The 15167-nt window shown below is 41.6% G+C and overlaps 1 protein-coding gene across 8 annotated transcripts in view; it reads left to right on the plus strand.

Annotated features, from left to right (window-relative positions):
- Positions 1-12395, plus strand: part of ATRX (ATRX chromatin remodeler) — an 80665-nt gene extending 68270 nt beyond the window's left edge. For all 8 annotated transcript variants that reach the window (XM_057400424.1, XM_057400441.1, XM_057400414.1 and 5 more), the window contains 5 exons: positions 5421-5570; positions 6384-6509; positions 7874-7969; positions 8519-8647; positions 9466-12395. In XM_057400424.1, coding sequence (XP_057256407.1) covers positions 5421-5570; positions 6384-6509; positions 7874-7969; positions 8519-8647; positions 9466-9744 — 780 coding nt within the window. In that variant the 3' untranslated portion in view covers positions 9745-12395. The remainder of the gene's footprint in view (positions 1-5420; positions 5571-6383; positions 6510-7873; positions 7970-8518; positions 8648-9465) is intronic.
- The last annotated feature ends 2772 nt before the right edge of the window (positions 12396-15167 follow it).

Consider the following 15167-nt stretch of genomic DNA (forward strand, 5'->3'; position numbering starts at 1 on the left):
CCAGCATGGGTTGGCAGAGTAGGCTGTGGCATGCAATGTAGCTGATGGTTTCATGCGTCATTGGTGTGGTTGTGGTGAAAACCTCTTTAAAATGCTGGGGGGGGGGAAGTGTTTCTAGGAGTGTTAATAAAAATCAGGTGTCACCATGTCAGGTATTGATTGCGATATGGGCTTTGGGCAGGGAGTCTGAGGCAGGAGCGGAGTGTGTCCTGTAAGGCCATCAAATACACACGAGTGGCGAGTTACCATGGATGAATAATGGGTAGTTCAGCCCAGGGGGGATGCCAAGTGAATAATTACATTCAAGGTGACTTCTCTGCTGGTTGGGCATTGACCTGCTTTGCCTGGATGGACAGTGCTTAGTGCCAAGGTAATACATGGTCACAAAGGACTTTATGTCAGAGAACTCCATTTCATTTGGTGCTTATGTTTACTATTTTGATGATCCTGCTTTTATTGTTATTATTTTTGGCTGTGTTTGTCTTCCCTGTGCAGTTCAGCTGAGTGGGATAATTTACTTTCATGTTATCCACAGTTAGATTCTTGCTCTGCACACAAAACCTGAGCTAGCCCAGTAGTTGCAGTGACTCCTTCTTGGATTCCTGTCATCTGTTTAATTGAATTCTGGCTCATACCTTATTTATAATATTTAAGTTCTATTTCCTATTCTGTCTTTTTCTGAGCTATTCAACTCCCTAAAATCCTACATAAATAATCAAAAGCAAGTATCAGCTGTAGGAAATAGTGCAGTGGATGTTATTCTTAAGGTTATTGATCCAAAAAGTTGACTAATCCTTATTTCAGTGTAATTTTAGCAGAGATGCATGATTTACCTTTATAAAACTTTTTAACAATTAAATGAATTTAACACACTCATAGCAAAGAGTGTATTAAAAAGACTGTTGATACGCTTATGAAAACATTTTATTGTAACATAGATTAATTTTACAGCATTTGGGGATTAAAGTTTTCTTTTCATGATGGTGCATGATGTTCTGATGCTTTGTTCAGGGTAAGTTCAGCACACCCAACCTGATCTCTGCAGCTCTAGGCTGGAAACAAAGGCCACTGCAGCTTTACCTGTATTACTCTTCCATCACTGAGCTGTCTATCCCTTGCTTACAAAGACTGATCTCTTCCTATATAATTACCAGCAAAGCAGAATAGGCATTTAGGCTAAAAGAAGGCTTTAGTTCTGCCTTTTACAGGTTTTGTGTGTAATTGTCTCTCTTTGTCTTCAGGCTTCTTTTTACATCTTCAAAGCATAGTCTGTTGAACAGTGTTATCATGGTGTAATTTTACTGTTGTGCAGACAGTAAAGTAAGGGATTACCTTTGTAATCCTTAGCATTGGTCTGAAATGCACAGTAAAAAGACATAAATATACTTAAAGCGTAGATGTGCGCTAATGGTGGAGATAGAGCTAGGCTCTGAACAGGTATTCTCAAATATCTGTTCTTTCAAACGTTTTGAATGCACGTTAACCCTTGGAACATGGGTGCAAAGCCGCTTGAAAATAGCATTTTAGAATTGCCCCCTTCAAAGCATGGGAATTCTGAATAGAAAGGAGGTGAAATGTGTTCCATCTTTTCTCCAGCCATGTAAGCACAAATGTGGGAAAACTTGGAGGGAGAATAGGTTTTCTGCTGGATGTCTAGAACATCTTGACTACAGTGACACCCCACAACAGGAAGGTTCTTTAGGTCTGCAGCCAGGAATCGTATATGTAGAGAAGGAAGAGGAAAGATGTTGAATGTTTCACGTAGAAGTCAATGGCGGATGTGCAGTGTGCAGTGTTCCTGGAAGCTTATCAAATTTTCATGTCCAGTTTTAATTTCAGCAGCAGTTTTCTGCCCTTTGTGGTCCGAACAAAACCTTCAGGTTGCCAGTGAGTGCACATAACTTCATAGTGCCCTTACCCTCTGAAACACCCTTAAATAATGTGAATATTTGGTTTTAACAAAGTATTTGTATTACGAATGTTGCTCACATGAATTACTAAGTTGGTCTTAACTTCCACTGCTTGATTTCATTCATCTGCAATCCTTGCAGAGTTGAAAAGCACTGCTTTAGAAATTCAGTCCAAAAAAGGTGAACGGGTGTCTTGAATCTGAATAATCAGTCAAATTTGCTGTATTTAAGTCTAGAAATAATTAGTGTATATGGGCCATGAGCTTTATGCGGCTGTAGTGACTCAGTATCTAACACGGACCACAGGTATAAGCAGTTTTTGTTATAATTTCTGTAGAGTAGCAATTCAAAAGGAAAAGATGGTGTAAAGTGAGAAATTGTGTTTATTATGATTGTATTTTGGGTGCTACATTTTACTTTGCTCTGAATTTAACAGTGGATCTGGTGCCTTTTTTTAATCAATCTGATTTATGACTGGGCTATTGCTTTGTTGGTTTGGTTTGGTTTGGTTTAAATTCTTAACTTAGGCTCTCACAGCCTCTTAACACTCAAGCTCCCAGATGATCGTGTGCTGGGGGAGCCTTGGCTGGTGGCAGCTAACAGGAAGAAGGGTTTTCATCACAAGCACTGATAGCTGGACTCAGTGATCAGTGCAATACTTGTGGCTTGCCTTGGCCAGTGCACTACATGTTTCAGACCAGTGTGGGTGAGGTAGGAGCTGGGCAATGACAAAATGGGGCACTGCCTGTCCCTCGGAGCTGGTACTTTGCATCCTCTGTTCCTTGCTTATTCATTCTTCCCCACATCAGTGTGTTCAGTGGATTGGAGTCACAGTCACGTTTTTATGTGGAATGAAAACTTGGCTTGGTTGAGGTCATGTAATGCAGATGGGAAAAGCAGATTAAAATAATAGTTGGGATTCAGTTGGATATAGGATATCATTACTTTATACTACCTCAGGACGTAGCCAGGGCATGTGTTTTACTGTAGTTCCGTACTGGGGGATAAGTCTTGAATTTGGAAGGCTGTTGATCTCAATCAGAATAATTTGCTGCTTATTTAAATTCATTTTTATTTTTAACCCTGGTATTAAATGTTCAATTGGTTGAGGAAAAACTTGTTTATGAATTACAGCAGAGCTCATAGTCCTTCATGGAAGATTTCCTTTTTGATACATTTATCTCTCCATAGCATGTCCCTTCCATCAGGATTTTAAAAAGGCAAACCTTGTTTTAAAATTCAGAGCCTTTTTTTTTCAGTATCTCTTCATATTTTCATTCCTCACCAGGATTCCCTCTGAATAAACCAGTTGATAACCATTGTTCTACCAACAGGCTAAGAAAAGGAAAGGGAATACTTATTCTGATGATTTTTTTGTGTGTGTGTGTGAGGTAGTTGGTTTTATCATTGTAAAATTAAACAAACTCAATGGCAGCACCTTCCACATCCCAGTTTTCAAGCTCCATCATTAAAGTTAATGCAAAATAAAGTTTAGACAAAGAAAAGCAAACACACAGTTGGATGTAATGTAAACCACATTTTGAAGGCTGTGCTGGCTGCCTGAGTGTGGATTATATATCAGTATTGTTTTCAATAGTAGTGTTACCATGGAAGTTAATGCATATGCATGTCCGGGAGCGCTCACATGCTGATGTACAGCTATGGTATGCTGAGAGCACTTCAGTTGTGTTAGCTTGCTTAACTTCTTCACCTACTTCCTCTAGATGTTTTAGTCATATCCTCTTGCTGCATCCTTTTTCTTGCTCTGCCTTGTCTCCCACCACCCCAAAACCACCATTTTGTCCTTGTGCCCATTAGTCCTGCAGATACTACATTGAATGTTGTGTTGAGGAGCTAGTGATGAAAGCATTGATTCAGATTTAGTGAGACCAGATAGAAGGATGAACCAAAGACATAATGGGTTAACATAATGGAGTTTTAAACACATGCAAGCAACAACCAACCTTCTGTACCTGTTGTGACAGAACCACTGGTCAGGACTAGCACATGCAGTTCCCAGTGTTGCAAAAATCTGTTTGCTTGTGGGTAGAAGCCATTCTTTCCAATCATTGTTCTGTCTAGATCATAAAATATCAGGGTAGGACAGTTCCTATTCCTGTTTGTACAAATGCCTTCAGAGTAAGGGCACCATGTGGAGTACGTATTCGTGTACTGCAAGAAGTGTATTCAGTGTATTCACTGTAATTCATTTCAGGGGTGGCCCAAAAGTTCAGTGAGGTAATGTTTTTGTATTATGAACCTTTGTCTGAGTGCTGGGGTGTATTGGGGCTTTCTGAATTCTGCAAGCTCATCCGTGGTACAAGTGCATTTAAAAATAAACCATGTCCAATAATGGTCTCCAAAAGGGGCTTCCTGCAGTGCGGCATGAGTGGGGTTTAGCAGTCTTGTAGAGCGTGTGTTCCTTCATCATCGCAGCATTACCTTTGTTTTAACACAGTGAGGCGTCATCTTTGAAAATACTTTGTAGAGACTGAAATGTTGACTCAGGGAGAATGAGTTCTGCAAACCCATTACTACCTACCTGGCAACATCAGCTTTTCACATTCATTTTCTCTGTCTGTTTTTATATCAGTTTTTCATTGGGACCACGATCTATGGTCATGTGGCATCTGCAGTCTGGAACAAGGGCAGTAGCAACTTAATATTGTGCTTAGCATCTAGTTTGGTTTTGTTTCATTTAGGGACTGTTCAACATGGTGGTAACTCTGCATTCAAAAAACACTAAGAGGATTTACGTATCATTTTTTGTATTAGGAATCTTAGACTGAATGCTGAGCTATATTGGATATAAATACAGATACATGTGTGTGTATACATGTGTATACATAAATACAGATGCATGTATATAAATGTATATTATGCTTGTGGACAAAACTTTCACAATAGTTTGCCATTATAAAGGACATAGTAAATATCTTTGTAAACCTTAAAAGCAGTAAAGTGTTAGGGGTATTGTGGATTATAGAGGTCTAAATTGCAACCTGCTGATCAAACCCAGTTTATAGCAGTGATTTGACCTTTCTTAGCCCAGATGGGTTTATCTTGACGTGTATCTTCTGTTGAATGCTGATGAGCAGTTGATTGACCAAAGTACTACTTAGCGTTTTAAATGCAGTAGAGGTGTTCTTTCCATATGGTAAATGCAGATTATTGATAGGTCCTCTCAGGTATCCAGCCTAAGCAAAGGAAAAATCATTGAGCACATTCCATTCTTTTTAGGTTCTTAAAGTACATTTATTGTTGTGGAATCCAAGTGCATTCCTGTGGTTCATTAAGTGATTGGACTGTCATCTCTGTAACAGATTGTTAATCCATTACCCTCCCTCTGAGGAAAACTGTACTTTGAAGTGATTTTGAAATTCTGCTTCTCTGTGGTCTGAGCTGCTCTTTGTGAAATGGGGTCGGAGCAGTAAGTTGGGAATGCACAAGGAATAAACAGAGTAGAGCTCTTGAGTGTCTTCTCATTTTGTTGTCTCTTCATTTGAACAGGATACAATTCTGGCCGAATTGCTTCAAATCCATAAAGAGTATATAGTTGGATATCACGAACATGATTCACTCCTGGACCATAAGGAGGAAGAGGAACTCACTGAAGAAGAAAGGAAGGCAGCATGGGCAGAATATGAAGCAGAAAAGAAGGTAAAACTGATCAGGTTTACAATATGAGAAAAAGCTTGTGCTTTTTTGTCGTCCCTGTTATTCCCTGTGTCTTGTTTATTTGATATTTAAGCAGGTGGCAGAATGAATAAAATGGTAAATTGGCTACAGGTTTGGGATCTTTTACTGTAAAAGGAATATGATAACTTGGTGTAACTGGAGTCTAATAGAAAATTCCTGGAAAGGCCAAGTTTGGTATTCAGATCTGAGCAGTCATCTGAAAGTACAAAAAGTCAGAGTATAAATTGCCAGTGACCATCATGAGTGAACAAATGACAAATGAAATGGAGTATTGGAAAAAGGTTTTGTGAGGGAGAAGAAATAGGAAGATACATAATACCATAAGCACTAAAATTGCCCTATGAGAAATCCATATGGGAGATGAGCTTTATATTTATAATTTATTTATAAATTATGCATTTCACTTCATCAAAATTTGATTAGAGTCAGGTCAAACTCAGCATAAAGTAGTGGGTTTGCAGTATAAAAATTAACCTTAATTTAAGATATACTGATCAGCCTTGGTCATTTTCTTTTCTTAGTGTGCCAAATAATTGAGCTAAATTCTGGTATTAGTGAAGTCTAGAACTTTGGTTCTTCTTTGATTAAAACGTCCTTCTGAGTTGAGGTTTGGAAAGGGTCTTCAATATATTGAGGTTGGCCTTCATGGGCAGTGTGCAGGGCCTGTAGTCTTCCCACAGTCTGGTTTGTCTGTGGGTGGTATCTCATGGGTCATTATAGAAGACCATGAATTATCAGAGTTATTCTAATGTAAGTGCATTTTGTGTCTTTAAGGGCTTGACCATGCGTTTCAACATGCCAGCTGGGACCAATATGCTTCCCACAAACTTCAACTCTCAAACTCCATATATTCCTTTCAATTTGGGTGCTCTGTCAGCCATGAGTAATCAGCAGCTGGAGGTAGGTACCAGTCCAAGTAGGGTAACATGTTTCTGTTGCTCCAAGCATACATGTTTTCTTTCTGTCACCCATAATGGATAATGTCATTGTTGAACATCTTGATATTTACATTATTGTATCCTATTTTTAAAAGGGCTTTTTTTGTGTGTGGCTATAGTGAAGTCTAATTTGTAGGCACATATACCTGTGTAGTAGTACCTCAGGATTCTGGAAGGTTAACTGCATTCTTTGCAGACATTAATTACCACATCTAGCTTTCTGCCTCCATCTGCCTTCTGCCCAAGAAGGAATGGGAAAGAACCCATAATCCCTGTACTGAGCGGAAGTGATTAAAATAGTGTGGAACAGGTGGTTTAAAAGCTGCCAAAGAGTGAATCTTTTGCTATTTTGTTTCTTGAAACAACTCCATTAGTTCCTGAGTCAGCTTTGAGTGGGCCATCATAACCCATCAGAGAATAGAGAGCATGCTTGTTTCTCTTGGGTTGCTCATAAATAGCAATTAATTAATTTAAGGCTTGGGATTTTTTACTTCTTAAAAAGATCTGAATGTGCTACAAGTTGAGGTAATGCATCATTTACATGCAGGATAAAAATGGAAGTTTTACACAGAGATTTTAGCAGTATTTTTGGGGTGGCATGGTTTAGTGTGAGGTGTTCCTGCCCATGGCAGGGGGGTTGGAAGTGGATGATCTTAAGGTCCTTTCCAACCCTAACTATTCTATGATTCTATGCTCTGTTCCTCAGTCATCTCAGGTCCTGGTCTACCTTCTTAGCTGAAGTAGCTGAGGGTGTTTCTTCCTAATAAGATGCCATGCTATGAACTGCAGAATGTGAAGCACCGTTGACAGTTCTTATCAGAGTAGGTCTTGGATACCTACCAGAGCCTGGGGAGAGCCTGTGCTAAAGAATTGAAAACCTCTGAAAAAGTTTCTAGATGAGGGAAACCTGAGCAATAATCACAATATATGCCAGTACTATGCTAAAACAGATAATTTAACATAATAGGTAATGTTTTGAGCACACAGAATGAGTTGAAAGTGTAACAGCATCAAAGCCAGTACCACAGAAAATTTGCCTGGGTAGAAATGGCATGCTCCTTTTATGATCTGGAAACCTTTGGGTACAAGAAGGGCTTTTTACCAATACTTCCCGCTGTATGAGGTGGCAGATTTATTCATGCTATTCAGTTACTCTGTGCTGAAATTCACTTGTGTGGACGCTTAGACTCACTGACTTGTGCAAACGGAGAGGAAAAGGTAATTGAAGTCTAGGTACAAAATGTAAAAATTAATAAAACTTATAAAAGGATGACGAACGTGTTCTTTGTACCTGTGCTTTATAATTAATTTCTGGTGTTTCCTCAGGACCTTATTAATCAAGGAAGAGAGAAAGTTGTGGAAGCAACCAACAGTGTAACTGCAGCAAGAATTCAGCCCCTTGAAGACATCATTTCAGCCATAGTGAGTGAAACGGATAACTGTTGGTTTAGGTCAGGACACGGGGAAAATGTGCAATAGTGTCAGAGAAAGAAATGACTATTGTATATAGTCATTCAGCTAATCAATTTCATTATTAATGAGTATCATTTCCAGGTTGTATTGACCTTTATCCCTGCAGCTTGTAGTAACCCTCAATGGTATCTAAATGACAGAGCTTTAGAGGACTGGCAGCTTAGATCCATAATTATTTGCCGCACTCTGAAAATGCTGGTTTTCTACAAATGAGAATAATACTTATGCATAAATAAGATGTATTTTCTATAGCTTGTTCTTATCTATCAAGGTCTGCCGTATTTCTCACTTGCTTCTAATAGTCAAGAGGTGTATTACCTTACTTAGCAGTTAGAAGAACTAGTAACTCATAGTTCTGATTCTGGTGAAGTATAACTTTGCATGTATCAGAAACTGGGATGTGTTTTAACTCCTGATGGAACTCTGAACATAATGCAAGACCATTACGCTGCTGTTAAATGAGTAGTGCCCATAAGGTTTGTTTTTTCTCCTTTTCAGTGGAAAGAAAACGTAACCCTCACGGAGAGCCAAGTACAGGCCCTGGCACTAAGCAGGCAGGCAAGCCAGGAGCTTGATGTCAAGCGCCGAGAAGCCATCTATAACGACGTCCTTACTAAACAACAAATGGTAAAGTATCTCCTGCCTATTTGACCAACTGTCCATGTGTGGCCCGGGATGTTGAGTGTGGACTGTGTATGTGTGTGTTCATAAAACCGGAGTAGGCGTTTAGGTAGATAAATACGTACCCGCAGAACATGTGTTTCAGTGGGCCAGGTATTTGCTGGCATTGTGAAGTGGGGAAATGGTGGCTTCTGCAGTGTGTTGGATTGCATTGCTCAGCCTGGTCAAAGGAGAATCCATGAGAAGTTCATTAAAAAGAAACACCAGATTTTTCTGTTGGAGTAGTTTGCTTGAAGGTCACGAGGCTTAAAGAGAAACCTGATTCCCAGAGAGAGCTCAGAAACCAACTTCATGAAACACAAATCTCAGACAGTATTGGTAATGGCTTTTCATCTTAGAATTATTCTGCAGAATCTGAAAGACGCTCACATGATGTCAATGGGAAGACTTTTTCCTTAGGCAAGCAAACATTTAGTGACAGTCTGCACGCAGCACTTTGGAACGGAAGATAAATGGTGTCTGACAAATAATGTTGTAACTTATACCTGGGAATAATTTCACAGTATAGTGCATGTTGCCATAGCAACTTACCTAATGCTGCAAGCAATACAATAGGCAAGTCATTAAGAGAACTTAGCCTTAAATGGTGTTACTAAATGGTTTCTACAGTCATCAACTTGTGAATACCATCACATTAGTGATGGTGATAACAATGGTGCTTTTTTCTTCAGCCACCCTATCCCTAACTAATTGATTTTAACTCTGAACTTGATACTTGCAGCACTGAGACAGGCACTTACAACAGCTCTACTTTCCCTTCACAGTTGATCAGTTGCGTTCAGAGGATACTTATGAACAGAAGACTACAGCAGCAGTACAATCAGCAGCAGCAGCAGCAGATGTCGTACCAGCAAGCAGCAATGAGTCACCTCATGATGCCAAAGCCTCCAAATTTAATCATGAATCCTTCCAACTACCAACAGATAGATATGAGAGGAATGTATCAGTCAGTGTCTGGTGGTATGCAGCCACCACCATTACAACGAGCACCACCCCCAATGAGAGGCAAAAATCCAGGGCCTTCCCAAGGGAAATCAATGTGATTTTGCACTAAAAGCCTAAAGGATTGTTAAAATCAGAGAAAGAACTTTTATTTTTTTAGGAATCAATGGCTTAACAGAACTCAACTGTAAAAAAGGTAAAAAATAGTTTGGTTGGTCCCCTTTAATGCCACGTTCCATATTAGCGTTTCAGCTTTGTTTAACTAGGACATAATGTTTTCCCTGTTGTCAGTGATGTTGCCTAGAATCTTCTTACATATGTTGAGTACAGGAGATAACAAGTTGTTTTCAGTGAAAACAAGTCCTCCCGTAACAGTAGCATCTCCACAGGTTTCCTGTCTAAACTCCTATGCTTGCTTTTAGTGGCTGTGAAGCTGTCATCAGATTTGAGAAGCTTAGGAAGGACTGCAGGTCTGTATGTTTCAGTATATACCATATGTGAATTGTAAACAGCTGAGTTCTTGATTAGAGTTGATTCCTCAAATTATGGAATACTTTTCTGCTTACCCATTTCTTTATATTAATGGGAATATTACAAGATAAATAGTCTAGTTCCCTTTTGACTGAGGTCTGGACTCGTACTCTATCATCTGTGCTGAATGAAACAGCAACTAAAAATACTCTGGAACAGAATTGAGTGCAATATTCTTAAATACTACTACTCTGAAACTTTTGAGTCGTGCAGTTATATGGAAACTGTGTACACAGCCTTAACTCTGGTGACTTGCGGAAAGCGATTGCTCTTCCCCAGTCTTCTGCCATTTTTTGTTTTCAGTTCTATGTGATGGAATAACAAGCGATGATCTTAGTTGGAAATGTTTTTCCTTCACATGCGAATTCACTCTACGTGGAGTCCAGTACAAAGCACATTTCTGTTAACTCCTTAATGCTGGTGCTACTGTCTTTTCCCATTGCCGGCAGTGGGAGACAGGCCAAGACAATTGAATTCCTGGTATTTTGGGGGTTAAAAATAAGGATGGTGGCCAGGGTCAAACCCTGTTACATAAAACAACTTTAAAATGGCAGAACCATTGCTGATACAAAATTGATGCAAAGAAAAGTGCTATTGCAACTTCCAGAGCTGCCAGAACAGCAAAATACCTTTTTCCTCTATTAGGTAAGAGTTTTGGTTATGCACTCCTCTCCATCCCCTTCCGTTTTGTGTGAAAACATGATTAATACACAAAGAGCTTGGTTTTGTTCTGTTTTGGTTCTTTTTGCGTAGACCATGGATACATTTCTGGTTTGTTATATATCATTAGCACTCCCTTTCCCCACTCGTTTCTGTTCTTGTGAAGACCTACAAATAGGCTTTTTCTTTGCATATAGTTTGGTTGATTCTTTGCCTCCCCCAAAAAAGAAGAGTTTGTAAATCTGGGGATAAAAGTAAGTGATAGGAACATCGAGGCAATGGTGTATCGACTACAGAGAGCTCTGGAGGAGCGAGTGGATGGAGGCGTTTGCTCCAGCCATTGCTGGACTCTTCTGACTTGCTGACGTGAACTGAAAAGTGTTTTGGTTTCTGGGAAGTTTCTTGCAGGAGTTTGAGTTCTTGCCCTGAATGGACAAGTGGGTTTGTGCATCTGAATATGCAGATCTTACACAAGGATTCAGTTGGCAATTGAAACTTGGTTTGCGATCGGAACAGTTTGTTTGACCTGTTGCAAAGCCAGCTAACAAGTTGCTGTCTTGGACTCTTATTACAAGATACCACAAGAGAACCTCAGTATGTTTGAGTGCTTTGCCAGTTCTGCAGTTCCATTTTATTGGGGGGGGGGGGTAGCAAAAGAAAGACGTGTTCACATGAGAAGAAACAAGACGTGAGACTTTTGAGACAAACATTTGAAGGCAAATGTACTCTGGGCAACTCTCACTGATACTCCTACGTGTCGTGAGTAAGAGAAATCCTTTCTACCAAACCTGGGAATGTTCAGTGGAGTTTTACAGTAACTCAAAGACTTAAATGTGGAAGTTTTAGGCAACATTTAAAGGCACATTTTTTTTCATTCTGGACACAGCTATGGATAACAGAAGACTAACCACGTAAGAAGGAATCAGAGATAAGCATTGAAATAACCCTTGGACCACTTTGCATACATGTTTCTCACTTGACATTTTAGCTGCATAACAATGTGCTTTGAGTATAACATCAAGCTTTAACAAATATTTAAAGACAGAACGTACATCAATAAGATAATAAAAGGCTCATTTTTGTATTTGTTTTTGATGTTTTAACTAGATGAAATGGCTTAAGATGACGAATAAAAATGTTGCTTGTAATACAGTTTTGCCTGCTAAATTCTCCACATTTTGTAACCTGTTTATTCCTTTGGATGTAAAGCGTTTTTGCTTAGTATTGTGATATTGTATATGTTTTGTCCCAGTTGTATAGTAATGTTTCAGTCCATCAACCAGCTTTGGCTGCTGAAATCATACAGCTGTGAAGACTTGCCTTTGTTTCTATTAGATGGCTTTTCAGTTCTGTATTAAATATCTCAAGTACTATAGAAAAGGTGTCCCCTCTTCCTCTAAGGCTGTTTTGTAATATATATAAGGACTGGAAATGTGTTTTTAAAGAGAAGAAGCATTCAAGTATGACAATATACTATCTGTGTTTTCACCATTCAAAGTGCTGTTTAGTAGTTGAAACTTAAACTATTTAATATCTCATTTAATAAAGTGACCAAAATACATCAACGTGCCTTGTGCTACATTCACAATACAGGACTAACGCCGCAGGGAAACGGGCTGAGAGCGAACGTGGCCTCTGAGAACCGCTCTGCGAGTCGAAGCCCTGAGTTTTGCTGCACTGAGAGGTACCCGTTACTGGATGTAGCCATTAATGTCATTGAGGGGAAGTGGTTGTGGTCTGAGTTTTCTAATTACATTAATTAGTAACAGCCTCTGCAGCCAGTCTGGCTGCTAAACATAGAGTCAGTTATCACCCAGCCATGATACAGCATTATGTGTGAGGTGATGTTCTACTTGGTCCAATTAGAAGAACCTAATTACGTATTTTATCCTTATAATTGTACTTCTCCCTTTCTTAGTTATTAAATCCCACCTCTTGGGTAAAAAATAACCTTCCCTATGCAAAAACCAGCATGAGAGTTGTGTTCTGAATATGTCCCTATACTTGTTCCCGGTACCTGAAGTTCTCTGGTAGCTCCTGGCCAGGGCTGCAGCCCCACTGCTGCCCCGGATGCATCTGCTGGGGAGGTACAGCTGGATGTGCTGGGAGCTGAGAAAGGGCAGATGCCATGGCAGTCATGTCTGGTATGAAAATACTCACGTTGTGCTGTAAGGGGCAGTGTGGGCAACGTGGTTTGAAATGTCCCTGTAGCTTTAATTTGGTTACAAACTCACACAAAGCAGGGCTGCGAGGGGCTCCAGCACTGAGCTTACCTGGTGGGGTCTTTTGTCTTTACCTCAAAAGCAAAACCACCCTGAGCAGAGTAAATAAAAGTTAAATTCATCAGGTCAAGCAAAAAGATGGTTGGAGTTTGATAAACTGTCACCGTTTATGGGAAGACAAATGTCCTAAATGCGCCCAGCTGGAGACGTTTGGGTAAGTGTTGCCATGAAGTGTGCAGGGTCTTGAACTTCCCATTCCTGCTGAGGTGTGGACATAGCCCCATATGCACCCTCTGCACTGGGGAGTCCGCCCTGGAGATGCATCCCAGCACAGAGCAGCAGTAGGACACCACCCAGGAGAGTCTCTGGGAGAGCTGTGCTGCCCTGAGGTGCAGGAAGGTGGTTTTCATCCAGGCACAGCTCCTGTACCTGTTGTGCCTGGTGACAAGGGCCTGGAGGTGACCAGAGGAGGGTGATGCTGCCCTGGAGAAGGGCAGGAATGTGAGCACAGGGGAGGTGCTAACCCCTTGGCTCTCTGCTCAGCTGCTTTCAAGGTCTGATCTCAGCTGCCTTGGCTTCGTGTTCAGGGGTTGGTGCATGTGAAAAGCACTGGACGCTGAATGTGACATGGTTGATGCCTGGTGCACCCCCCGCCTGGAGGGGCACCTTCCCTGCCTGGCAGCACTGAGTTCATGGATTCTCTCTGCTGTTCAGGCTCTCCATCACATACTCCAGAGGAGGTAAGTCCCTGGGGCCTCTGTTCCTTCCCCCTCCATGGAGAAATGAGCCTTGAGCCACATGTCCCACCCAGGATAGCTCTCTGCAGTGTCCCTGTAGGGACATCCCTGAGGCCACATGTGCATTGCCCCTTGTAGGTCTGTCTCCTCAGTCCCCTCCCAGACCTTGGATCACGCAGCAAAGCTGGGGAGAGGGATGCTTTTGCTGGGGCTGTGCTGTGCCTGGTGCTATGTTGGCCTCACACAGAGGGTTCCCTTCTGTTTCTGCACCCCGTTGTAGAGACACTCAAGACACTGCCTGTCTCTTTGCTGCTGACATCCACCCTCCTGCTTTGCACAGCTGTTCCCGGTATTAGGTTTCCATTCCAACATGCCCACCCCTCTGGGTGGAAGGGGAAGGGTTGAAAGCCTTTTGTCCTATTTATGTGGTTTTCAGACCCACATCTTTGTGGATGTAAAACAGCACTGGGGGTGAAGGGGCAGCGGGACCACGGCCACCCCCTGCACCAGCCACCCTTGCCCTCCCTTTGGGAGGAGTTTTTCAGCTCTGTTGTGACTTTGAAAGACGTAGAAACTGAGCTGAGATTCCAAACACATCAACGTTTCCTGTTGCTAATTTACGAGGAAGTCTCTTGGGTTGAAGCATCACAAACGTGTTTTCCTCTGAAACTTTCCCAGCAGGAGCAGGGCCCGTCGCTGGAGCAGACCCACCTCAGCCCGGCTGCAGGGTCCATTCACCAGCCCTGTGGAAGCCTCCAAGCCAAAGGAGCAGTCGGCATCTCCAGGCACCGGTGGGATAATGAACGGCTGGACAAGGTGACAGCCCGCTCTGTGCAGGGACAGGACAAGAGGCAAGCGGTCCCATTGTCAACTGCACCCTGTGCTGCTCGGAACGCAGCCGGAGTCTGCATTTGTTAATTCTGCTGCTGCTCAGCTCCCAGCTCAGCCAGGTTACTCCTGCCTACAGTGTTGTGTTGAACCAGAACCAAACCCAGTAAATACCTGCTGAAAGCAAACCTTTGGGTGGGATTTTGCAGTGCTGAGCTCCACCTTTACGCGATGTCCCCCGTGGGAGGTGACACCAGCCTTTACCAAGGCGTTTCTAGCAAAATCTCTGTGGGGTTTATTGTTTGCAAGGATCATTTTTTTCTGAACCCAGGTCCTGAAAAGGTGTTAACGCCATCCCTTGCTCCTGTGTGTCCTTTCATGGCAGGAGGCAGCTCGTCGATCTGGGTATCAAACATACAAGTCCCCCACATTGTCCCCATGGACCAAATCAGCTCCCTTTGCAATGGGTGAAGAATGTGGCATTGCTGAGATCAGGTTTTGTCCTTCGTTTTGAAGAAGAGCAGCAGGATCTTAACCACTGGATTT

The sequence above is a fragment of the Pezoporus wallicus genome, unplaced genomic scaffold (assembly GCF_028554395.1).
Source record: "Pezoporus wallicus isolate ANWC-B61680 ecotype Strahan unplaced genomic scaffold, APGP_CSIRO_Pwel_v1 contig_8803, whole genome shotgun sequence".
Classification (NCBI taxonomy): domain Eukaryota; kingdom Metazoa; phylum Chordata; class Aves; order Psittaciformes; family Psittacidae; genus Pezoporus; species Pezoporus wallicus.